Genomic DNA, 26,403 nt, shown 5'->3' with positions numbered 1-26,403 from the left:
GCTGCGGCAGACGGAGGTTCTGGAGAAGGACTACAGGAGTCTGGTCGAGACGGTGCGCAGAACATCGCCTGAAGCAACGATCATCGTTTCTGGACCCCTTCCCACGTACCGACTAGGACATGAAAAGTTCAGTAGATTATTTGCTCTAAATGAATGGTTAATGTCATGGTGTAATGAACAGAAGCTGCTCTTTGTAAATAATTGGAATCTGTTCTGGGAGCGACCTAGGCTCTTCCGTCCTGATGGCCTTCACCCCAGCAGAATCGGAGCGGCTCTTCTGTCGGACAACATCTCGATGACGTTACACACCACCATATGACTAGTAAGTCAAAGTACAAATCAGTCTTTGCTGTCCTAACTTAATTGACATAGTTACCAATGTAGAACATTATATAGAAACTGTGTCTATTCCTCGTTTAGTGAGGTCAAACATTAAATCTACTGTAGGATCTAGGAAAAATCTAATTGTGATTAAACCTCAAAAAAATCTCAATATTAGTGAACAAAAACAATTTCTAAAACTAGGTCTTCTAAACATTAGATCGCTCACACCTAAGGCGGTTATTGTAAATGAAATGGTCACAGATAATAGTTTCGATGTACTTTGCCTTACTGAAACCTGGCTTAAGCCAAATGGTTATTTCGGTCTTAATGAGTCTACTCCACCAGGATACTGTTATAAGCATGAGCCCCGTCTGATTGGTCGTGGCGGGGGTGTTGCAACAATCTATAGAGATATTCTAAATGTTACCCAGAAAACAGGTCACAGGTTTAATTCGTTTGAAGTACTAGTGCTAAATGTTACGCTCTTAGATGTAAGAAAGAAATCCGTATTATCTCTAGCCTTGGCTACTGTGTATAGACCTCCAGGGCCCTATGCTGATTTCCTAAAAGAGTTTGCAGACTTTCTCTCAGATCTATTGGTCAACGTCGATAAAGCATTAATTGTTGGAGATTTTAACATACACGTAGATAACACAAATGATGCATTAGGGGCTGCGTTTACAGATCTATTAAATTCCTTTGGGGTCAAGCAAAACGTCACTGGTCCCACTCATCGTCTTAATCACACACTAGATTTAATTATATCACATGGAACCAACCCAACCGACATAGATATTATACCACAAAGTGATGATGTCACTGACCATTACATGGTAACTTGCATACTGCGTACTGCTGAAATCTGTCATGTTGCACCACGTTATCGAACAGGCAGAACAATCCTTCCACTATAGATAGATTCTCAAATAGCTTACCTGATCTGGCTCAGCTGCTCAGTGAACCCAAACAAACAGATGAACTAGAGGAAAAGACTAGCAGTATGAGCACCATTTTCTCTAGTACATTAGAAATTGTGGCACCAATTAGATTAAAAAAGGTTAGAGAGAAAACTAAAGCACCACGGTACAACAGTGCTACACATGTTATCAAGAGAGAAACTCGTAACTTAGAGCGTAAATGGAAACAAACTAATTTAGAGGTCTTTAGAATCGCGTGGAAAGATAGTATGTCACGTTATAAAAAGGCCCTAAAAGCAGCCAGGGCTGAGCATCTCCGCAAACTAATAGAAAATAACCAAAATAATCCAAGGTTTTTATTTAACACTGTGGCTATACTAACAAATAAACAAACATCGCCTGAGCAAAATATTCCGTTACAGTTTAGTAGTAATGATTTTATGAATTTCTTCACTGAGAAAATAGAAGGCATCAGAAACAAAATTGTAAATGTACAATCTTTAATGATGTCTTAATAGTGGTGCAACGGATCACAAAGCTCACGGTTCGGATCGAACTACGGATCATGAGTCACGGATCGGATAATTTTTCGGATCAGAATAAAAGGGGGAGGAGACTATTTTTATTTGCTTTCCATTTATTACATGAAAACTTTTGGTGTTAACATAACCTATATGGTTTATAGGTTAACAAGAAACTTAACATAACCTATATGGTTTATAGGTCAACAAGAAACTTTTGGTGTTAACAAAAATAAAATAAATATATAACCATCTGAATTAACCAAATTTGACTAAAAACAACCTGAGATGTGAAAATGGGCCTGAGTTTCTTCTTTTTTTTTTTTTTTAAGAGATTATGATGTCAACATTCTCAGGGAAAGTAGACCTCTCACACTTGTCAGCATTGCAATTCTCTTTGTAGGCCTATACACTATTTTATAGATATCATGTTTAAACTTAAACAATGTTTTATTGAATTCATTACTTTGTATTTATATAGCCTAATACCTACTTTAGATGTATATATTACGTTGCTCATGCAAATTGCAAAACAGACAATAGACTATGTTAAAATAACAAACATTTTAAATTAACTTACGCTTTTCTTTCGTTTTTAAATCTTTTTACAAGAAATCCTGCAGGTCATAAAGAATTTTTTTTTTCCACCTCCAAGAAAGGACAGGTGCTCTCCATTATTTCTCCTTGTTTACTTAAAGGCCGTTTTCCTTGCTTTACTCGAGGCAAAATGCCATGTGTTGACTTTAAAACCGAGTAGACTTTACATTATATGCATCTGTGGTGGAATTACTAGATTTTCGCATCGATACATGTTTGTTTTAATGCGGATGCGCTGTCACTTTAATTCAGCGCCAGCACATAAAAAAAAAAAATAGACTGTGCGGAAACGATCAGCACATCTGTATGGCCACGTGCTCCTGGAACGCACTGACAGACCGAAGCCCCGTGCAGTGAAAGCTGTATCCGTTAACAAGGGTACGGAAAAAATACGCACCGCATACGCACGGCAAACGGAGTATCTGTGAAACAGGCGTCAGCAGGTGCCATGCTCGATGTATGCGCCACTTTCATACGGCTTTCTCGTGCCACAGTGCCTACATACTGTTACAGTTTTGTCCACCACCCTTCTTCCGTCATCATTATATTTTACGGGGAAGCCAAAATGCTCCCATACATGTGATTTGAATGATGCGGGAGGCTTTTCAAGTTCTTCTACTTCTCCACTAGCCACTGATTAACATGCCCTATTCACGTGAACATGCGTTTCTCTGAAACTCAGCATCGAGTTTAAAGGAACGAGATCACTTTATAAAGCAATATTGGCAGAAAAACTGTCTTTTAGTCTGCGATCGCTAAACAATTCAGATTAATCCACAAGTTTAGCGGGTCACGTGCGTGCCGAACCGTGGGTCGTGATCCGTACGGATCACGGATCAACTGCGATCCGTTACACCCCTATATCTTATGATTCAACCTCAATTATCGCCCCTCAAGAACTACTACACCGCTTTACAACTATAGGACAGGAAGAGCTAAATAAACTTATCATTGCATCTAAACCAACAACATGTTTATTAGATCCAATACCCACTAAACTACTGAAAGAGTTGTTACCTGTAGTGGAAGAGCCTCTTCTCAATATTATTAACTCGTCTTTATCTTTAGGTCATGTTCCAGGAATAATCAAGTTGGCAGTCATAAAACCTCTCATTAAGAAGCCACAATTAGATCATAATAACCTAGCAAATTACAGACCAATTTCAAATCTCCCATTTATGTCTAAAATACTAGAAAAAGTTGTGTCCGCTCAATTGTGCTCTTTCTTGCAAGAAAATGATATCTATGAAAAATCTCAATCAGGATTCAGGCCGCATCATAGCACAGAAACTGCGCTCGTTAAAATCACAAATGATTTACTTGTAGCTTCTGACCGAGGCTGTATCTCAATACTAGTTCTACTCGATCTTAGTGCTGCATTCGATACTATAGATCATAAAATACTATTAGATCGACTTCAAAATTACACTGGTGTTCAGGGACAGGCATTAAACTGGTTTAGATCGTACTTATCAGACCGCTATCATTTTGTCTGTCTAAATGGGGAAAAATCAAAGATAACATCAGTAGACTATGGGGTGCCGCAAGGATCCGTGTTAGGCCCTCTGCTATTCTCAATATATATGCTGCCACTTGGTAATATTATAAGAAAACATGGAATTAGTTTCCACTGTAATGCTGATGACACTCAATTATATATTTCATCACGACGAAAACAGATGAAAACAGCTAAATTATCGCTAAATTATCTAAACTGACAGCGTGTGTTGAAATGATTAAATACTGGATGATGTGTAATTTTCTGCTATTAAATTCAGATAAAACGGAGGTATTACTTATTGGTCCAAAAAACTGCCCACAACTTTCACAACCACAACCTCTCACAATACAACTTTAACTTGGAAGGATGTCCTGTCACTTTATCCACTACAGTAAAAGACCTGGGTGTTATATTAGACCGCAACTTGTCTTTCGAAAATCATATTTCATATGTTACAAGAACGGCATTTTTCCACCTTAGAAACATTGCTAAACTACGTAACATGCTATCTATTTCTGATGTTCTGTGTTCATATAACACCAATTTTATCATCTCTACACTGGTTACCTATTAAGTTCCGTATCAATTACAAAGTATTGCTACTGACCTATAAAGCCCTAAATGGTTTAGCTCCAGTGTATTTAACGGATCTACTATCGCCCTACAATCCATCGCGCTCTTTAAGATCACTAAACTCGAGGCTTCTGGTCATTCCTAGGATATCTAAGTCCACTAAAGGAGGGAGGGCATTTTCACATTTAGCTCCTAAACTCTGGAATAGTCTTCCTGATATTGTTCGAGGTTCAGACTCGCTGTCCCAGTTTAAAACTAGATTAAAGACGCATCTCTTTAGCCAAGCATTCACATTATAATTACCTTTTATACTACATTTAAATCGGATCAAAAGCATTAATATTCTGAACAGCAGCTATGCTAATTATTTCCCATCTGCTTTTCTGTTGTTATCTCGGGACACTAGTCCCGAGGTAACTAGTTCGTCAGCTCCAGTTTGTATCCAGCCTCTCATGGAGACTTCAGATTCCCCAACACCTGTGATGAGACGACTCGACGCCTGTGAAGAGACGACTCAACGCCAGCGTTGTTATGGCCTAAATTAATACATGATTGATTAACTTTTTCTAACATTTTTCTTTAACATTCTCTTTCTAACATTTTTCAATGTACATTTATGAAATGCACTTTCTGTAAAGCTGCTTTGAAACAATGTGTATTGTGAAAAGCGCTATACAAATACATTTGAATTGAATTGAATTGAAAAATGCTGGCAAGTATTTACAAGAGCAATATTTCATCACCGTTCAAAAAATGAAAAGAAGAAAAGCACGTAAACATTTGAAATGGGCCGTTATTACGGCAGCAATTATATCTGTTAAATATAATATGTGCAGGTCTTAAAAGCCTTTAAATTGATTTTTAAAAAGGTACATGCACAGGTGATTTAATAAATAATTTTGCATATTTTTAATGCCTAACAATCAACTTGTCCATATCTTTTCATTTAATTGGAAAATTCATGTGTACAATATTATCTCTATATTTCGATGTTTTAATTAAGTAATGATTTATAAAAAAGAAAACTAAAACTAGTGTGAAATAAATGTTAAATGCAGGAATAAGAGCTGCAAACTGCGTCTCTCGTTAAAACTCGCTCGTAAAAAACTCTTGTACACCAGCCTCTTTCCTCATTGAATTTTGTAAAATTGGAAAATTTTTCCCAATTGGAAATTGTATTTTAGTTGCAGTATATGCCTTAGCATTACTGCATTAATGATAGACTCAGGTACAGTAGGTATTTGATATATTAGCAGTAACACACCCACCTTTCTCGTATTTATTGTGCTTGATTTAAAATAAAAGGTGCTTTAAAAAGTCCTTGAAAGTCCTCCCTGCATTTAACAATTTGGTGTAGGGAGTTTTTATTCTTCATTGACAGGCTTCCATACCACACCACAATGGAAAATGACATAATAGATTCAATAAAAGCAGAGTAAAACATAGTCAGCATGTGTCTGTCAATATAAAATTTAGCAAGTTTCCTAAGGCAACTCAAACGTTGATGACCCTTTTTACAGACCATTTCACAATTCAACTCAAATGACAGTTTTGAATCTATAACTGTGCCAAGATATTTATAACTCTCCACACGATCGTAGTGACGTGATCAACAGCGTGTGTTCTAAAATAAATGATCATGTCTTTCGTTTTGATAATATTTAACTTTAGATAAGAATCATTGCACCAAAATCATCCACAACTGGACCATGACCAGACTCTTCCCCCTGCAGCAGGCTCACTATCACTGTGTCATCAGCAAACTTAATAAATATCCTGTTTTCATGTAAGCTTTGACACATATTGGTGTACAAAATGTATAGTAATGGTGAAAGAACACAGCCTTGAGGTGATCCAGTGGATAAACATGATACATCCGAAAAGCTACCATTCACTTTTACCCTCTGCATTCTGTTAGTTAAAAAGTCCAGTAACCATCCGACTAAATTGTGGTTCAACTTGTAATACTCTAGCAATCTTCTGGCTAGGATGTGTGGTTGTATAGTATTAAAAGCAGAAGAGAAGTCAATGAACAACAATCTTGTGTGGGTATTTTTCCCCTCCAGATTCTTAGTCAGTAAGTTTAACAACATAAGTGAAGCATCCTCAACACTTCTATTTGCTCTCTCTATATATACATATATATCTATATATATCTATACCAATTTCTCAAATTATTTCATTACTAAGGAGGTGAGGGCAACTGGTCTCAGATCAGATTTGATACTTTAGGGTTATTGCATTTGGGAACAGGAGTAATAATAGACATTTTTCCACAGGCTAGGTACCTGTTGTGCCCGTAGTGACCAATTAAAAATATCAGAAAATATTGAAGTTAATTGCTTTGCACAGTGCTTTAATATGCTCCCACATATGTAGTCTGGACCAGGACTCTTATTCACCTTAGTGGAGAGAAACATTTTCTCCACTGTTGCCTGTTCTAAGACTATGTGGGAATCATCCTTACACAGGCATCGTAATTCTTCTACGTCATCTTTAAAATCAAAACTTGAATAAAACCTATTAAGAGCATTCGAAAGGTCATCATTTGATCTAAAACCGTCAATACGCACAGTGCTCTTGTTCACATTATGCTGTAATCCCACAATTTTCTTCATACCAGACCAAGCTGAGCCTAAATTATTGACTGCCAAATTATTTTCCAACTTAACTTTATATGCTTGCTTAGCTTTAAGGATCTCCGTTCTAACATCCTTCCTCGCTCTTGCCCTCTCTAAGCCTTCCCCCTGCTTGTAGGCTAGCTTCTTGCTTTGCAAACTTGTTTTGACTGATTTTGACATCCATGGTTTAGTATTTGGAAAAACCTTAAATTTACGTGTAGGCACAATCATATCCTCACAAAAAGTTATATATGAACAACATACAACATCAGTCAGTTCATCAATATGTTCACAAGAGTCTTTAAACACCTCCCAGTCCGTACAATCGAAGCACCCTTGCAAATGGACGATAGAGTCTTCGGACCACATTTTAACTTCTCTCATCTGAGGTTTTTCTCTCTTAAGTAAGGGTTTATAAACAGGAAGGAGATGCACACAGTTATGGTCAGCAGATCCCAGTTCTGACAATGGTACAGACTTATATGCCCCCTTTATAGTCCCGTAACAGAGATCCAGCATCTTATATTGTCTTGTTGGGCATGTGATATATTTATAGAAATTTGGCAGGGTCTTTTTAAGTGACACATGATTAAAATTTCCCAAAATAAAATTTGGCGCCTCTGGTGAAATATTCTGAAGTCCTTGAACAACATCAGATACAATGTTCGATGAAATGGCGTTGTTAGCTTTCGGATGAATGTACACAATAGTTATAAATGTAGCCCGGTGAAACTACAGACACTAAAATATTGTTTGACAGTAATATGGTGATTTACATTATAAAATGTTTATTTTATTTATTCTGTGCCTTTACAGTGTTTTCGTATATATGTATATAGTTATACTGTATATTTCATCTCTTATTTACGTGCTCACGTATCACGCATTTGACGATAAAGGGGGTGTGGCTAGGAAAAACGAGGAGAGACGAGACGGGGAAAAGACAATATAGCATATAGTCTGACTAATAAAAGGATATTCTACACGATAATCTTTCATATTTAGCGTGAATCCGTCCTTAGTGATTTGTGTTTTGATACTGGGAACTTTACCTAGTCAGAATTAGTGATATTCGACATGGATTTCACTCAACGCGTTCATCCCATTGTGCTCGTGGTAGGGTTAGGGACAGGTGTGGTGATATGGGTAAGAAATGGTTTCAACACATTTGCTCGTTGATTGTGTAGGTCCCTTACCTAGTTCAAAGGTTGGTCATCTGTATTTACTTAAAGTTATGTGTTTGTCTACTTGATATCCAGCTGCATATCCTGTCAGGTCCATCACTACAAAATCTATTCTCAAAGCTTTAACTGATTTTTGTCAACATTTGGCATTCCCAGAATTATCCAGTCTGACCAAGGCTCTAATTTTATGAGCCGTCATATCACACGGCGTCTGAACCGCTTCTTTCTCCCAAGAGAGCCTGGGGTTTGGCACAGATAGGCAGGTAATCCACGCAGGAATGGGGGAGGGGGTGAATTGCCTTTTTCACCCTGATTAATATTATCGATCAACATATTATCCACAGTTGATCTAATGCCGAGCAGTGTTTGGCGGTCGTACACTGGAAGAGAGTCTGCAGTCTTTGAAACAGTTAATAAAAACAGGACAAACATCCAAGCAACCGGGAGCAACAGACGGCCGGCCGTACACATTGGCTCCATCTTGATGATGAATCTATATCATCTCTGTACCTCCTGCAATCTCTTATCGGAATCATTTATTTATAAATTTAAATTGGAAAAAGATTTGGTCCATGCAAAAAAAAAAAAAAAAAAACTTTCTCACTGATAGAGTAAAAGAAGTGTCTTTCAAAATAATAAATACATTTTACCCAGTTAAACATTTCAGAAACATTGTTTTTGGTATTATACTAAACAACTTTGTGTCTTTTTGAAAGAATTTATGGCCCCACTTTATATTAGGTGGCCTTAACTACTATGTACTTACATCAAAAAATAAGTACAATGTACTTACTTTGTTCAGATTGTATTGCAAAATACCTTTGCTGTTATTGAGGTGGTAAACGGGTAGGGTTCGGGACAGGTGTGGTGATATGGGTAAGTTTAGGGTAAGAAATGGTTTCAACACACAGAACAGAATCTCACATATTAGATGTTGCTCAAACTCTTTCTTTGGTAGTTATTTTTAGCACATCATTGACCAACATGCATTTAAATATGTATTTCTTCAAGAATTCAACTGATATGTGTTTTATTATCTGTATGTGAATGCCTACACACATCTGTGACTTGAGCATGTGATCAGGACTTTTATTTTGTAGTGGTGTTGTGATGTCATAAGGCTGCGCCGTGCTTGTGCATCTGCTGTGATTCTGCTGAAGAAAGGTTTGTGTTTTAAGCTTTTAAAGTGTTTAAATCAATGCAAACTGATCAGGCAATTTTATAGTTTGAACAGGAACTGTTAAATGACTTATGATTATTCAATTTGATTATTGAACTTAACATTATAATGCATTATCTAACATTAATGAACTTTATTTATTTCGAGTATTTCCACACGTGAGTAACAGAGAAGATGCGTCTCATTTCTCTCTATATATCATATCTTTATATCGTGAATCAGTTTATCATAAACATGAACTCGGTCACTGGCGAGTAGAGATGAGAGAAACTGAGCTTTATGAAACTAGACACAGGGGTTTTCCTGGCTCAACATGAGGAGGAGGTGGTAAAATCCTGCTTAGCTCCGACCTGTGGCCATTTTCTGTGAGCTTTGTTCATTAAATTATTGTGATGAGTTTAATCCTTTTTTAAGTGATCATTTTGCAGTGTAAGATTACAGCTAACACCTTTAAATATTTAAGTATTCAAGTGGCCAAAGAAAAGGGTTCAAATGTATCATACATATATTTCTACATCAGTATAGAATATCTACGTCTGTGTTTGTGGAACTAATGGTCACTCTTTTATTTGTTAAACACAATCCAGAATCCACTAAGTACACTTCATTATAGAGAAAACAATAAATTAATAAAACTATATAATCATAAGCTGGGCCGTTCCTGTTACAGTGACTTTTCTGTCTCTATGATTTAGTCTATATTTAGTCTAATAATTGTTGTATTTAGAGTGTTTTTATGGGCAGTTTTATGACAGTCTTTGTCCTTTATCAGTGTCTCATCTAGTCAAGTCAAGTCAACTTTATTTACAGACGTGGTCAAATTTGTTGGTACCCTTACAGCTCATTGAAATAATGCTTCATTCCTCCTGAAAAGTGATGAAATTAAAAGCTATTTTACCATGTATACTTGCATGCCTTTGGTATGTCATAGAATAAAGCAAAGAAGCTGTGAAAACAGATGAATTATTGCTTATTCTACAAAGATATTCTAAAATGGCCTGGACACATTTGTTGGTACCCCTTAGAAAAGATAATAAAGAATTGGATTATAGTGATATTTTAAACTAAATAGTTTCTTTAATTAGTATCACACATGTCTCCAATCTTGTAATCAGTCATTCAGCCTATTTAAATGGAGAAAAGTAGTCACTATGCTGTTTGGTATCATTGTGTGCACCACACTGAACATGGACCAGAGAAAGCAAAGGAGAGAGTTGTCTGAGGAGCTCAGAAAGAAAATAATAGACAAGCATGGTAAAGGTAAAGGCTACAAGACCATCTCCAAGCAGCTTGATGTTCCTGTGACAACAGTTGCAAATATTATTAAGAAGTTTAAGGTCCATGGAACTGTAGCCAACCTCCCTGGGCGCGGCCGCAAGAGGAAAATCGACCCCAGATTGAACAGAAGGATAGTGCGAATGGTAGAAAAAGAACCAAGGATAACTGCCAAAGAGATACAAGCTGAACTCCAAGGTGAAGGTACGTCAGTTTCTGATCGCACCATCCGTCGCTTTTTGAGCGAAAGTGGGCTCCATGGAAGAAGACCCAGGAGGACTCCACTTTTGACAGAAAAACATAAAAAAGCCAGACTGGAATTTGCTAAAATGCATATTGACAAGCCACAATCCTTCTGGGAGAATGTCCTTTGGACAGATGAGTCAAAACTGGAGCTTTTTGGCAAGTCACATCAGCTCTATGAACACAGATGAAAAAATGAAGCTTTCAAAGAAAAGAACACCATACCTACAGTGAAACATGGAGGAGGCTCGGTTATGTTTTGGGGCTGCTTTGCTGCACCTGGCACAGGGTGCCTTGAATCTATGCAGGGCACAATGAAATCTCAAGACTATCAAGGCATTCTGGAGCGAAACGTACTGCCCAGTGTCAGAAAGCTGTGTCTCAGTCGCAGGTCATGGGTCCTCCAACAAGATAATGACCCAAAACACACAGCTAAAAGCACCCAAGAATGGATAAGAACAAAATATTGGACTATTCTGAAGTGGCCTTCTATGAGTCCTGATCTGAATCCTTTCGAACATCTGTGGAAAGAACTGTAACTTGCAGTCTGGAGAAGGCACCCATCCAACCTGAGACAGCTGGAGCAGTTTGCTCAGGAAGAGTGGGCCAAACTACCTGTTAACAGGTGCAGAAGTCTCATTGAGAGCTAAAGAAAACGTTTGATTGCAGTGATTGCCTCTAAAGGTTGTGCAACAAAATATTAGGTTAGCGGTCCCATCATTTTTGTCCATGCCATTTTCATTTGTTTTATTATTTACAATATTATGTTGAATAAAAAATCAAAAGCAAAGTCTGATTTCTATTAAATATGGAATAAACAATGGTGGATGCCAATTACTTTTGTCAGTTTCAAGTTATTTCAGAGAAAATTGTGCATTCTTCGTTTTTTGTGGAGGGGTACCAACAAATTTGAGCACGTCTGTATATAGCGCTTTTAACAATGTAGATTGTTTCAAAGCAACTTTAAAGTGTTAAACAGGAAAATAATGCAGCATAATTTTATTCAGCTGTATAGCCATTCTGGAGAAAACGCTGATGTCATCAGTTCATTTCAATTATCATACAGTGACAGTGTGGGCTTTAGATCAATAATTAGATCAGTAATTTAGTTTATATGGTTAAATGAAAAATTGAGTGTATCAATCAACTAGAGCTGATTGAGACACACTCAGAGATTTAGTTTTGAGTATTTATATTTCTGTTAATTATTCTCATCTTAAACAGGACAAACACACAGAAAAACTCCTGGTGAAGCGACTGAGATTCACGTGACACACTATCATAAAGATGGTGTTTATTAAAGAGGAGAGTGAAGACGTGAAGATTGAAGAAACATTGAGAGGGAAACATGAAGATACTGAGGAACAAACAAAGATGGCGTTTATTAAAGAGGAGAGTGAAGACGTGAAGGTTGAAGAAACATTGAGAGTGAAACATGAAGATACTGAGGAACAAACAGGTTGGTTTCATTCTCAGAGCATTTGATCCTTATTCAAATGTCCAGCTCTACAGAAATTAGGGATATTTTTGAAATCTTACATTAAGTGGGTTGCCTCATGTGGACAGACATGTAGATATCACATGACCTGACAAATACTCATTATTAAGACGTCACACATTAAATTAGTAAAATAATATGGAAGAGGCCTGAAAAACTATATTTTAAGGAACATAACCCAATATCTACGTCTACCTGAGGGCAAAAGGTTAAACAGGTGGTTCCCTGGATGTGATATGTCTTGGTGATGTTGTTGGCCTTTGAGAGAGAGAGTGAGAGCAGACAATGCTTTCCAGGGAGAGTAGCGAACAACCAGTGATTTTTTGGGGGCTGTATTAATTATTATCCTTTGGAGGGGTGCCTTGTCTGCTGCCATACAACTGGAGTACCACACTGAAATACACTTTTTAGAAGCAGATCTCCTAGAAGTGGTAAACGCCTCACTTCTTTCTGGCACTCTTCCAAAGTCCCTTAAACCCTCCTGAAAAAGAGTAATCTGGATAACACCATATTGAGCAACTACAGACTAATCTCAAATCTCCCTTTCATAGGCAAGATCATTGAAAAAGTTGTTTTCAATCAGCTAAACAAATTCTTAAGCTCAAACAGATACTTTTGACAATTTTCAAATCCGGTTTCCGACCACATCAAAGCACAGAGACAGCACTCATAAAGATAATAAATGATATTCACCTCAATACTGATACAGGTAAATTATCAGTGCTGGTACTACTCGACCTCAGTGCTGCATTCACAACAATCTTCATGACAGGCTGGAAAACTGGGTCAGGCTTTCTGGGATGGTCCTCAAATGGTTCAGGTCATACTTAGAAGGGAGAGGTTATTATGTGAGTATAGGTGACCATAAGTCTGAGTGGATATCCATGACATGCGGAGTCCCACATGGGTCTATTCTTGCACCACTCCTATTCAACCTGTACATGCTTCCCACTGAGCCAAATAATGAGAGAGAACCAAATGGCTTACCACAGCTATGGTGACGACACCCAGATCTACTTAGCCCTATCACCTAATGACTACAGCCCCATTGACTCCCTGTACAAATGCATTGATGAAGTTAACAACTGGATGTGCCAAAACTTTCTTCAGTTAAACAAAGACAAAACTGAAGTCATTGCATTTGGAAACAAAGATGAAATTCTCGAGGTGAACGCCTACCTTGAAGCTAGGGGTCAAACAACTAAAGATCAAGTCAGGAATCTGGGTGTGATTTTGGAGTCAGAATTGAGTTTCAGTAGTCATGTCAAAGCAATAACTAAATCAGTTTACTATCATCTGAAAAATATCGCCAGAATTAGATGCTTTGTTTCCAGGCAAGACTTAGAGAAACTCGTTCATGCTTTCATCACCAGCAGGGTGGACTATTGTAATGGTCTTCTCACCGGCCTTCCCAAAAAAGACCATTAGACAGCTGCAGCTCATACAGAACGCTGCTGCCAGGATTCTGAGCAGAACCAGAAAATATGACCACATCACACCAGTCCTCAGGTCTTTACACTGGCTTCCAGTTACATTTAGAATAGATTTTAAAGTGCTATTACTGGTATATAAATCGCTTAATGGCCTAGGACCTAAATACATCGCAGATATGCTAATAGAATACAAACCCAACAGATCACTCAGATCATCAGGATCAAGTCAGTTAGAAATACCAAGGGTTCAGATACGTCTGATTAAAGTCCGCTGCTATCACTCACACAGGCCTATCAAGGTCTTAATTACTCTTCCCTTCAACCATGAACAACAAGGAGCTACAGGATCCATGATAGCAACAAGGTCTCCCACGGTAAAGCTTTGTCGTGGTTTTATCCATTTCTGTCTCTCTTGAAGTAATGGTAAGTATCTTTTCCAGAAGAGATCTGACAAGTATTGTACCCATCTCCATCACTTTTTGATGTACAAATCTCCCTTTTCAAAAACTCCAGGAGTCATTACTGGTTTACTTGTATTACTTTAGAAGGAGAATATGAATAAGTGCTTCAAGATCATTCACATTGTCAGAGGCTTTTGTAATGTGACGGGAAAGACTGCTTCGATCTCACAGAGAAGAGTTTGAAAGCTTTCATCATCCATAGATTGTTCTCTAAAGGTTGAATACAACACCTTTTTCACAAGCCTCTCCCAAACTCCACCCATGTGAGACCCGGTAGGAGGGTTGAATATCCACTTAAGTTCTCTTGATGACAATGCACGTTGGATCTTGTTAAGGTCTAACCCAGTTACTGCTTCCCTCAGCTCCCACTCAGAGAATTACCCTGTAGCGTTTAACAGTTCCTCGACCTCTCTTGATTTCAATGGGCCCAAAGTAGTCAACTCCAACGTTTGTAAATGGGGGTAAATCAGGTAAAACTCTCTCTGCTGGCAAGTCATAAACATTTTTTGCTCTCCAACCTTTCCCTCAAGACGACGACATATGACACAGTCAGAGATTATTTTCCGACAATTAGCGTTGGTTATCCAGTAACGCTTACGGAGAAATTACAACATATAATTTCTTCCTGTGTGGCCCAGTTGCTGATGTACATACTTCAAAATAAGTTGAGAAACAGCCTGGTCCTTTGACAAGATAACTGGACGCCTTTCTTCCTCAGCCATGGCGGCTCTAGAAAGTCTCCCTCCTACTCTCAAAAGACCATTGTGCAGCACTGGATCAAGCCGAAAGATGTCACTCTTTCTCTTGACAGTGGCTCCTGCCTTCAATGCAATAATCTCATCAGGAAATCTCTCGCTGATAATACTGAATAATAGCAATTTCTGCTTTCATGAGATCATCAGCAGTCAATGATTTGCCACCCATTTTGGCCTTCCTCTTTCAGTGTTGTAAGAAATCTATTTGATTCAGTGCCTGGAGAACTCTTTGCACAAGAAGATGTCGGTAAAGCCCTCCTTTGTTTCACAAACTGCATAAGCATCTCCTTGACCTTGAGCATCCATACAACAGAGGTTTAAGTCTTACAAAAGCAGAAAAGAAGTTTAGAAACCTAAGGGTTGGAGACTTTGAAACCTGACCGACAAAGGCATGTGCTGTGCATTCCACTTTGATATCTGGGTCATCTGGAGATATTGACAGCAGATTCATGTTGGACTTGGGTCATGCTTCTTTCAAAAGAAAATCAGGTCCCTTAAGCCATCTCTTACATGCTAAAAATTCTTCAGCACAAAGTACCCTAGATGGCTCATCAGCTGGATTTACACTTGACTTTATGTGCCTCCATTGCACAAAATCAGTTGAATCTTTGAGGGTGTGTAACTGAATCTGTCAATCTGTAACTCCCTTTTTAGCATTCTATCAACTCGTACAGCAAGAACAGCAGCCGTAAGATCCATCATCGGGATTGTCATCTGCTTTAATGGAGCAACTCTTGACTCTCCTAACATAAATGCAGCTGAAAAATGATGTTCAAAAGACAATGGTCAAAGTGTGCTTGTTGGTCTTTGCAGTCCTCATTAATGCATAATTAGCACAACTGGGTGAGGATACTGCCCAAAAAATATGTACTTTCATCCTATACTTCATAGCCATCTTTCTCACAGCACCACTAGGACACCACAAAAAACACAGAAAGTCCACGTTTCTGAGAAAACTTTACCTGATGAAACATGACTTGTATATCAGCTATCAAAGCGACAAGCTCCTGTTTGAACCTCGTAAGAACTCCCAACAGAGAGTTGGTGAGATAGGGGCCCTGCAGCAGCTGACCATTCAGAGAGGTTCCTTTAAATACTGCACCGCAATCGAACACTACTAAGTTTTCTTTTTCAGATGATATACACCGTGGTGTGGTATGTACCAAACCTTACAATCTTCTCGGATCAACTTGTGAGGTGGTACTTCCTCTGCATATTCCTTATCAATAACATCAGACAGAAAGGATGTATACTCTTGCTGATATTCACGGTTTCTTTGTAGACCAAGGACACACCCATTCCGCGACACTGCGGTTGTTTGGCATGATGATATCAGGAGACTTAACAGGTAAGTCTATATAATAATGACCCTCTTCAAACTTGACTGTGGTTTCCATTATTTCCACAAACTGTTGGTTGTTTCTGGACATGGTAAAATCATCATCTGACAGTTTCTCATTCAAATCATGATTATATCAACATATCAACAGATCCTCCAGCCTGGCAACTGAGATCCAATTGGCAGTGACTACAGGACACCTTTTTCACTATTACCACCTCTTAGTGGCCCATTCACAACCCACCCCAATAGGGTCTTGTCAGCATAGGGTCCTCGGACTTGACTGTTAATGACTTCCCACGGTTCCATAAGATATTTATGCATTGAGACAAATCAACAGTTCAACCTCTGCATTAATACTGGGAGTTCTGATACTCTCCAGATATGGATAATCATTTAAGTCGTTCTAAGTGAGAATGTTATTCTTGCTCACCGGCATTGATTCTTGAATATACAGCTCTGGTAAATCCATAAAAGTTTCTCCATAATAGGCATGAAATTTGAAGACCAGAGAGCATGAACGTGTCTACAGACCTTTCTTACAGGCCTAAAGTACGGAGCAGTATACTTGTTCCTGTAAGATTCAGTTTTCTCATAAGATGTATACAGAAACTGGCTGAACTTCCAGGATCCAAAAATGCATAGGTGTTGACAATCATGGTACCTGACTTTGCTTTGACTTGATGGACAGAACACACTCTTCATTCCCGGCCACAGTTTGACCACAAGCAGGTAAAGTAACAAGAGCTTTTTTACTGTCAATGGTGATGGTTTGCTTTTGGTTTCTATGTGAAGCAAGGAGGGATGCATTTGATTGCAAACTTTACATATTAATGGGTTTCTACTAGTGATGTGTCGTTCATGAACGACACATCGTTCATCCTGAACAAATCTTTAATATGACTCGAGAACAACGAGTTGTCTCAGAGCGATTTGTTCATTTTGTGTTGACCGCGCATGCGCAACCTCTCATATGTTCTGTACAATAAACAGAAATTATTAGTTCAACTTTCGAGTCTTGGTTTGAGTCATTCGTTCATCAAGTCCCAGCCCCGTTAGGCAAGGCTATGCAGTCACCGGAAAAAGAAAAGATTAGTTCATCTCTCGAGTCTTCTCGTTCAAGTCCCAATAGACTGAATGCAGAAACAGTTAATCTCTCAAGTCTTGTTCTTTTGTCACGTGACAGCCATGTTGGATACAGAAATTAGTTAATTCACAACCCTCCTTACAAACAAGTGCATAGTTTTTATGTTTGTTTAGTTCAGTTTTTTAGCTAGTATAATAATTGATTTTCTTATGAGGCCTGGGCAGGTTGGGTTGGTTAGAATGGATAGGCATAACAAATGTTTATTGCACATATCTTCTGATGATTTTATAATAATAAATATATTACAACATGCAGTCAATAATACGACTGTAATGTTGTATATGTTTCGAGCCGGGAAGTGGGAAGCGTGAAAAAAGAACAAACGACTTGAACGAGAAGACTCGAGAGATAAACTAATCATTTCTGTTTCTGCATTCAGCCTATGGGGACTTGAACGAACGACTCAAACGAGAAGACTGGAAAGATGAACTAATCTTTTCTGTTTCCGGTGACTGCATAGTCTTGTCTATGGGGCTGGGACTTGATGAACGAATGACCCGAGACTCGAGAGATGAACTAATCTTTTGTTTCTGGACGCATGTATTCATTTCCATATGAGGCTGCAGAGCCGGCCCAAGGCATAAGCGAACTAAGCGGCTGCTTAGGGCCCCCTTGGCCACCAGGGGGCCCCCAAGAGCACATGAAATGACTTTTTGCTGCATGTTATTTTAATGATTGAAATTGCGAAACGGCCTTAAACAATTACTAAATAAACTGCAAAACGTTACGTTTTCTAATATATGCACGGATTGATTCTGACAGCACTGCACGAGCTCGCGGCACCCTCGGACACTATTCACTTGTAAGCCAGGGTTCAAAGTCCGAAGTGCGAGAAAAATCAGCGTCAGTTGCCCGGTAACCTTTTTATGAATGGATGGATTTGAGAATGTGATGTGGTTTAGTTAAGTGCGAAAATCTTTTGGACGGAGTAGCCTACAGCATAGCTTCCAGTTTCTCAGTATAAGTGTTTTTCTGCAAGTGCTATATCGTCCCCTTGGAATTATAGCCCACGTTGTGTAGCCTATATTTTGGAAGTTTTTATTTACAAAATAAATAGGTTCTTTCTACACAGTCGAATGGAATGCACTTTTTTTTTTATTTCCACCAAAATAAAAGCTCTGTTTAAAGAGCACCTATCATGGAATTTTGAAATTTACCTTTCATGTAGTGTGTAACATAGATTTAAGTGAACAAAAACATCCTGCAAAGTTTTGAAATATGACAGTGCACCGTATATATAGTTATTTTCTTTCAAAAGTAAGAGTCGACTCTGAGTCATTTTTAAGAATCGTTAGAAGACCGAAGCTTTTTCTCTGACTAGATGACGTCAACTTGTCAAGTTATTTGAATACGATACGCCCACTTATTTCGCTCCAAGACGCCAGTGAAAACTAGAAAACATCATGGCGACGAGACGCTGTGTTCTGAAGTGTGACTCAAAAGCAAACTTTTTTCATCTGCCCAAGGATGAGCATTTGAAGACTAAGTGGCTTGAAGACAAACCATACATTGTCGCGATTGTGTGTTTATTTAATCATCAAATGTCTCTATTTGCATGTCTCGCGATCTCAGGAAGCTTTTATTATGGACTTTTATTATGGCACATGGTATCTTCTTCGTCTGTCTGTACCATATATGGACTACATGTGCACAGAGCGCCCTCCGGCTGCCAGGATGAATTGAAAACAACACAAAAGAGACTCCATCGCTCGTGATTAGGCTACATCTGCGCATTTTGAGGAAGTATTGAATAAAAAATACTCCTCTGTTTAGAAGTTTGACACAGACATATGAGAATCTATCAATATGTCTCCTCATCTGCACAATTTTGAACTAAAAGCCCTGAGGGATGTTGATTTGTCGCGAGTCTTCGTGAGGAGAATAGAGGAGTTTTTTATGAATGAGATCAGCTGAGGCTCATATTACAATCAAACGGTTCCGATGCGATTTTCATATTCATAACTCCTGACACATATTAACAAATTACTGTCACTATAAGACTTTGATGGGCGTTCCGTTTCCGAAAATATCTGCACAGACTATACCAATCACAACTGACTGGGTCATCTGACCAATCACCGCAGATTAGCGTCACTTAAAGGCAGGGTTTTGAAAAGTGAATCACTAAAGGAATCATTTGAGAATCGCTGTCAAAACAGGTAAAAATAAATGCATATTATAAGAAAACTAAAGTCTTTTTTGTCATTGCATGCATGCAGAACTGTTGTTGGGGACTTCTAAAACAATATTTGGAACATTTTAAATGCCATGATAGGTGCTCTTTAATGTTTGAAAGAAATCAACATTTCTTGTTTTTAAACTAAGTCTCTTCTGCTCACCAAGGCTGCATTTATTTGATCAAAAATACAGTAAAAATATTAATTATTGTTATGTAAAACAGCTGTTTTCTATGTGATATAATAAAATGCTTCAGTGGTTCTTCAGCGGTTCTTTGGCTGAGGTGCTATAGAGCACCGCTGACTATGGTGCTATATAGCACCGCTACCATATACAGAACCTGTTAAGATATGGTGCTATATAGCACCAAAAGTGGTTCCCCTATGATTACGACAAAGACACACTTTTAGTGCCATATAGCACCATTTTATTTTTGTGTGTAAATTGTAATTTATTCCTGTGATCAAAGCTGAATTTATCATCATTACTCCAGTCTTCAGTGTCACATGATCCTTCACAAATCATTATAATATAATGATTTGATACTCAAAAAACATTTATGATTATCAGTGTTGAAAACAGTTGTGTACAATGTTTTTTAGGATATTTTTTGAAAGCTTTCTATTTCAGAGAATTGCTGTTCTTTTGAACCTTCTATTCATCAAATAATCCTGTGGAAAAGTGAGCATATTCAGCATAAGAAACTTGTTTTAAAAACATTTTTTTAAAAAAGATAAAAAATGTACATATCCCAGTCTGAACTGTTGTACTGTAAGGTTTTGAATATTTACACCTGACCACACCTGTGGGTTTGCTACTGGTACAATTAAAAACCGTATAAGGGTGAAAACATGACAGCCAGACATGATGTAAGAAACAACGCTACAACTACTAACATTGATACTGGGTGTGCAAATTATCAAGAATTGACAATAGTCAATCGTATTGGTGGTGCTGAGGGGCCCCCAAATAAAATTCTGCTTAGGGCCCCTTAAGGGCTTGGGCCGGCCCTGTGAGGCTGTCACGCTGACAAAAGAAAGAACGATTTGTATCGGGAGGTGAGGTGAACTAACAGACTGCATACATAGCCTGAAGCAAGCTATAGCAATTAATTAATAATTTATTTTTCAAGGTTTGGCCATGGCTGCATTAGCTTATAGTTTATTTTTATTCCAGAAGTTCTAAATGTGTTGAAAAATGTAACATGTAACATTTTAATTAGATTCTGCAGAAATAAACAAAAATACTTGAAAAAAGATTTGTTAATTTTGCTGAACAAGATTCAAAGATCCGAGTCAGTAAACTGATCCGAACATCCCACTACTAGTTTCTACAATCTTTACTTACATGTCCACTCTTCAAGCAGCCAAAACAGTTTGCTTGAGATAGTAAAGACATTCTTGCTTGTCACCTGTTTTCTTTTCAATGGCTTGTTCAAATGTTTTAACAAAAGAGCCATACTGCAATAGATCTCCTTCAAACTCTCGTTTCGTAGTGCTTCGAAGATTTCTCCGCATTCAACATTGTTCAGTGCAAGACTCTGCAACACATCCGGCAAGCAATCCACACTCCCCTAGAAGTCACTCACTCTGCCATATGCATGAGCCGAAACCCTTTCCATTTACAGAATTCCTCCATGCATTCCAATGCACAAGAAAACTAGTCCGAACGATATCCTCTAATACCCCTTTTCCACCAAGGCAGTGCTAGAGCTAATTCAGAGCCAGAGCTAGTCCCAGTTCATAGTTGGTTCGACTGAGGAGCCTTCTAAGAACCGTTTGCTTTTCCACATGCTGAGAGCCACAACAGAGCCATGTCTTACGTCACTGTATACGTCTCATCTTTCTCAGCAACGAGAAAGGCAGTGTTGCCAAGTCTGTGGTTTTGCCGCGGGCTGTTTTTTCATGTCCGCGGGATGAAGTGACCCCAATTATGTGATATTTAGCCCCGGGAATGCGAGTAGGCAACCATGTCAAAAAACACATATTTTACCCCCAAATGTGATTTTTACTGGGGAATCCCTCCCCTGGAACGCGATTGGGCTTGTTTTGAGAAGCAATTGGGCGGGTTTTGTTGTGAAAACCTGGCAACCCTGGGCAGCGGGAAACACAAACACACCAGGCTTGTTCGAGACGCATCGGCGCTGCGCAGACCGATCCACGTATGATATATAAAAAAAAAAAACGCATGAGTGAATCAAAAGCAAAAGGAGTCATATGCTCTCGCTGGACTCGTTATCATACGGCGATCGGTCTCTGCACAGCACCGCTGCGAACAAGCCTTCCATCAACAAAGCAAACGTTGCGTTACTATTGATTCACATGGCTTTACGATCCTACATCGGCATCAAAACACAACGAAAACACAGCGAATCCAACGCATTCATGCAGTTCGCCGTAATTTGTATAGACGGAGATTACAAACGAGCAGCAGCTGTTAGCTCCATTAGCTGCTATTTCAAAAATGGCGGATCTCAAGTTTGTGTTGGCCTTGTTGACCCCGCCCCCAGCGCCTGACGTAATCGGTTCTTACTTCTAGCCCTGTTCTAGCCCAGCAATGTTTTGGTGCTACTTAAGAACCACTTTTCCTGGCTCGGAGCTGGGGCTTTGGGTGTGGAAACACAAAGAACTGATTTGAAACTAGGCTCAGGCTCCGATCTAGCTCTAGCTCTGCTTTGGTGGAAAAGGGGTATTAGTCCAAGATGGTTCTTACGCGGCGAGGGTGGTCTTTAATGAGCCGAAGAGAGCGCATGTCACGCCTCTCTTCATCAGTCTGCACTGGCTACCAATAGCCGCTTGCATCAAATTCAAGGCACTGGTGCTCGCCATCAAAGCAACCACTGGCTCTGCACCAATATACCTAAACTCGCTCGTTCAGACTTACACACCCACATGGAAATTACGTTCTGCCAGTGAACGACGCCTTGTGGTGCCATACCAGAGAGGCATGAAATCGCTGTCACAGACCTTTTCCTGGACCGCCCCCACTTGGTGGAATGACCTGCCTTTCTCAATTCGAGCAGCCGAGTCTGTAGCCATTTTCAAAAAACATCTAAAGACACATCTCTTCCAGCAGCACCTGACAAATCAAGAATAGCACTTATCATTCTATTCATTTTCTGTCTGTCTAATTTATTTATTAATAAAAAATTATAATAATTATCTGTTCTGTGCTAGATTAACTGAGACTTGCTACAGCACTTGCAAATTGTTGCCCTTGACTGTTCTAGTTGCTTCTATTGCCCTCATTTGTAAGTCGCTTTGGATAAAAGCGTCTGCTAAATGACTAAATGTAAAATGTACTTTTGTTATGGCTTTCCTATAAGCCACGGACAGGTGGGAAGATGTTCTTGACTCATGATTTGGAATAAAAAATGTCCACACAGAAAAAAATCTTTGCTTTTCTGTTTCTTTGCACTTGCTGTCAATTTACTCAAATGTATAGGCTGTTGTTACAGAGTTTAAAGCAGTGATTCTATTGTAAGAACCATATGTTCCCGCCACCTGTCCCTACTGATACAACCCGCAGGAAGTTTAAATATCATGTGATGTTACTGGTGACCCCGCCTACACCACTGGTGCACACTGCCATCTAGTGTTTGAAACAGATTGTTACATTTGGCTCCTACAGCATCTTGTACTCCTTTAATTGTTGCTGAAGCTTGACTTTAAAAAGATTTAGTTTCAAATCGAATCTCAATCGTAATATCTGTCAGGTATTTAGGTATTTTCCCCAAATAGCAAAGCCCCTTTATTCCGAACCACTTCAATAACAACTGTGGCAGTGTCCTGAACACTTAGAATCCAAACATGAGGAAAAAAGAGTTTGGAGGTTTTCCTAAAGAAATGCAATCCCTCTTTCTGTAGCTTACTGGGTATAGGCTGTAGCATAGATGTTTTTAGTTTTGATGCCTCAAATGTTTTAATGACTTGATGTCTGTTGTTTTCTGCCATTAAACTGGGGCGAACTTGTTTTTTTCTCTTTTAGGTCTAATGGCACTGAAAGTGGAGAGTCAAGAACTAAATGAAATTGAAGAGAAAGATCTGGATGGGCAACATCATGATTTCATAACTGGAGAAAAATCTTTTAGTTGCTCACAGACTGAAAAGATTTCCTCACAAATAATCACTCAAAAGACTGGAAAGAGTTTAATTGAAAAACACCTTAAAGTCCACAGGAAAATTCACACTGGAGAGAAACCTCACACCTGCCAACAGTGTGGGAAGAGTTTCAATAATAAAGGGCATCTTAAAGACCACATGAGAGTTCACACTGGAGAGAAGCCTTACACCTGCCAACAGTGTGGAAAGCGTTTCACTCATAAAGGAAACCTTGAGAAACACATGAGAATTCACACTGGAGAGAAGCCTTACACAAGCCAACATTGTGGAAAGAGTTTCACTAATAAAGGAAACCTTGAGGAACACATGAGAATTCACACTGGAGAGAAGCCTTACACCTGCCAACAGTGTGGAAAGAGTTTCAATCAAAAAGGGAGTCTTAATGCCCACATGAGAATTCACACTGGAGAGAAGCCTTACACCTGCCAACAGTGTGGAAAGAGTTTTGCTCAAAAAAGAAACCTTGAGGAACACATTAGAATTCACACTGGAGAGAAGCCTTACACCTGCCCACAGTGTGGGAAAAGTTTTACTCAAAAAGGACAACTTCAGATGCACATGAGAGTTCACACTGGAGAGAAGCCTTACACCTGCCAACAGTGTGGAAAGAGTTTCACTCGAAAAGGGAGTCTTAAAGGCCACATGAGAGTTCACACTGGAGAGAAGCCTTACACCTGCCCACAGTGTGGGAAAAGTTTTACTCAAAAAGGACAACTTCAGATGCACATGAGAGTTCACACTGGAGAGAAGCCTTACACCTGCCAACAGTGTGGAAAGAGTTTCAATCAAAAAGGGAGTCTTAATGCCCACATGAGAATTCACACTGGAGAGAAGCCTTACACCTGCCAACAGTGTGGAAAGAGTTTTGCTTATAAAGGAAGCATTGAGGAACACATGAGAATTCACACTGGAGAGAAGCCTTACACCTGCCCACAGTGTGGAAAAAGTTTCACTCAAAATAGAAACTTTAAGCAACACATGAGAATTCACACTGGAGAGAAGCCTTACACCTGCCCACAGTGTGGAAAGAGTTTCACTCAAAAAAGAAACTTTAAGCAACACATGAGAAATCACACTGGAGAGAAGCCTTACACCTGCCAACAGTGTGGAAAGAGTTTCGCTTATAAAGGAAGCATTGAGGAACACATGAGAATTCACACTGGAGAGAAGCCTTACATCTGCCAACAGTGTGGAAAGAGTTTCACTCAAATAAAGGTTCTTAAAGTCCACATGAGTGTTCACACTGGAGAGAAGCCTTTTACCTGCCAACAGTGTGGAAAGAGTTTCACTCGAAAAGAGAGTCTTAAAATCCACATGAGAATTCACACTGGAGAGAAGCCTTACTCCTGCCAACAGTGTGGAAAGAGTTTCACTCAAACAGAGAAATTTAAAGCCCACATGAGAGTTCACACTGGAAAGAAGCCTTACACCCGTTAAGAGGTAATGACCCCTTCCTGTTCCAACATGACTGCGCACCAGTGCACAAAGCAAGGTCCATAAAGACATGGATGAGCGAGTTCGGTGTGGAGTAACTTGACTGGCCTGCACAGAGTCCTGACCTCAACTTGATAGAACACCTTTGGGATGAATTAGAACGGAGACTGAGAGCCAGGCCTTCTCGTCCAACATCAGTGCCTGACCTCACAAATGTGCTTCCAGAAAAATGGTCAAAAATTCCTATAAACACCCTCCTAAACCTTGTGGAAAGCCTTCCCAGAAGAGTTGAAGCTGTTATAGCTGCAACGGGTGGGCCAACTCTATATTAAAGCCTACGGATTAAGAATGGGATGGCATTAAAGTCCATGTGCATGTAAAGGCAGACATCCCAACACTTTTGGCAATATAGTGTATTTTTACTCTGAATTCTTGAGAGTTTCACTCTCGCGTCCTTGGTAGTTTGGACTTACCAAGTTCGATTCAGCAGAACATACTCCCGAGGACAGGAGGACACAGTCCAGTAATTCTGCATATGAAACTGCATTCTTGATGGTGTCACTCAGCTCACTCTGGCTACTCACGGTTATCTGTATGTATATTTTAGGCAATAATAAAACAAAATATGTTTTAAAACACAACTCTGCCCCTTCATTTTCATTTTAAGAATCTTGCACATTAATAGCCACACAAATGTGGTCCAGGCAAAGCATACATTGATTATCGTTACTACATGTATATCTAAAACAAAATGAAATATAAAACTCAACCGATTAATATGTTGTTCAGGCAATATGTGAATATGTACTATAAACAATAAACCACTGATTTGAGCTTTAAAACACTACTTTCTCACCTGAAAAACTCTTGTGAAGTTTATTTATGTTGTGAGGTAGGGATGGGAGATATGGACTTAAAACTATATTTTCTGATTTTGATAATATAAATGACGATATAAATATAGTATCATTCACCACTGTTCTTGGCCACAAGTGACAGCTGCAGGCCTTCTTCAGAGCCTTAGAAATACAAACATTTTATCCCAGCCAGGTATCCCAGAATGCATCTCACACTAACCAAATATAGTTTAAAGAGAAATAA

General features: G+C 39.0%; 1 protein-coding gene across 1 annotated transcript; it reads left to right on the top strand.

Moving 5' to 3' along the window:
- Positions 1 to 25,934, top strand: LOC307126081 (uncharacterized protein). Its single transcript, XM_079816453.1, has 4 exons — positions 1 to 322; positions 9,339 to 9,402; positions 12,161 to 12,395; positions 23,735 to 25,934. The coding sequence occupies exons 3-4, from the start codon at positions 12,224 to 12,226 to the stop codon at positions 25,303 to 25,305; spliced, it is 1,743 nt and encodes a 580-aa protein (XP_079672579.1). The 5' UTR covers positions 1 to 322; positions 9,339 to 9,402; positions 12,161 to 12,223; the 3' UTR covers positions 25,306 to 25,934.
- Positions 25,935 to 26,403: the final 469 nt, after the last annotated feature.

This window comes from Gobio gobio (genome assembly GCF_949357685.1).
Source record: "Gobio gobio genome assembly, chromosome: 5".
NCBI classification, from domain to species: domain Eukaryota; kingdom Metazoa; phylum Chordata; class Actinopteri; order Cypriniformes; family Gobionidae; genus Gobio; species Gobio gobio.
This window is presented reverse-complemented; position numbering and strand designations above follow the sequence as displayed.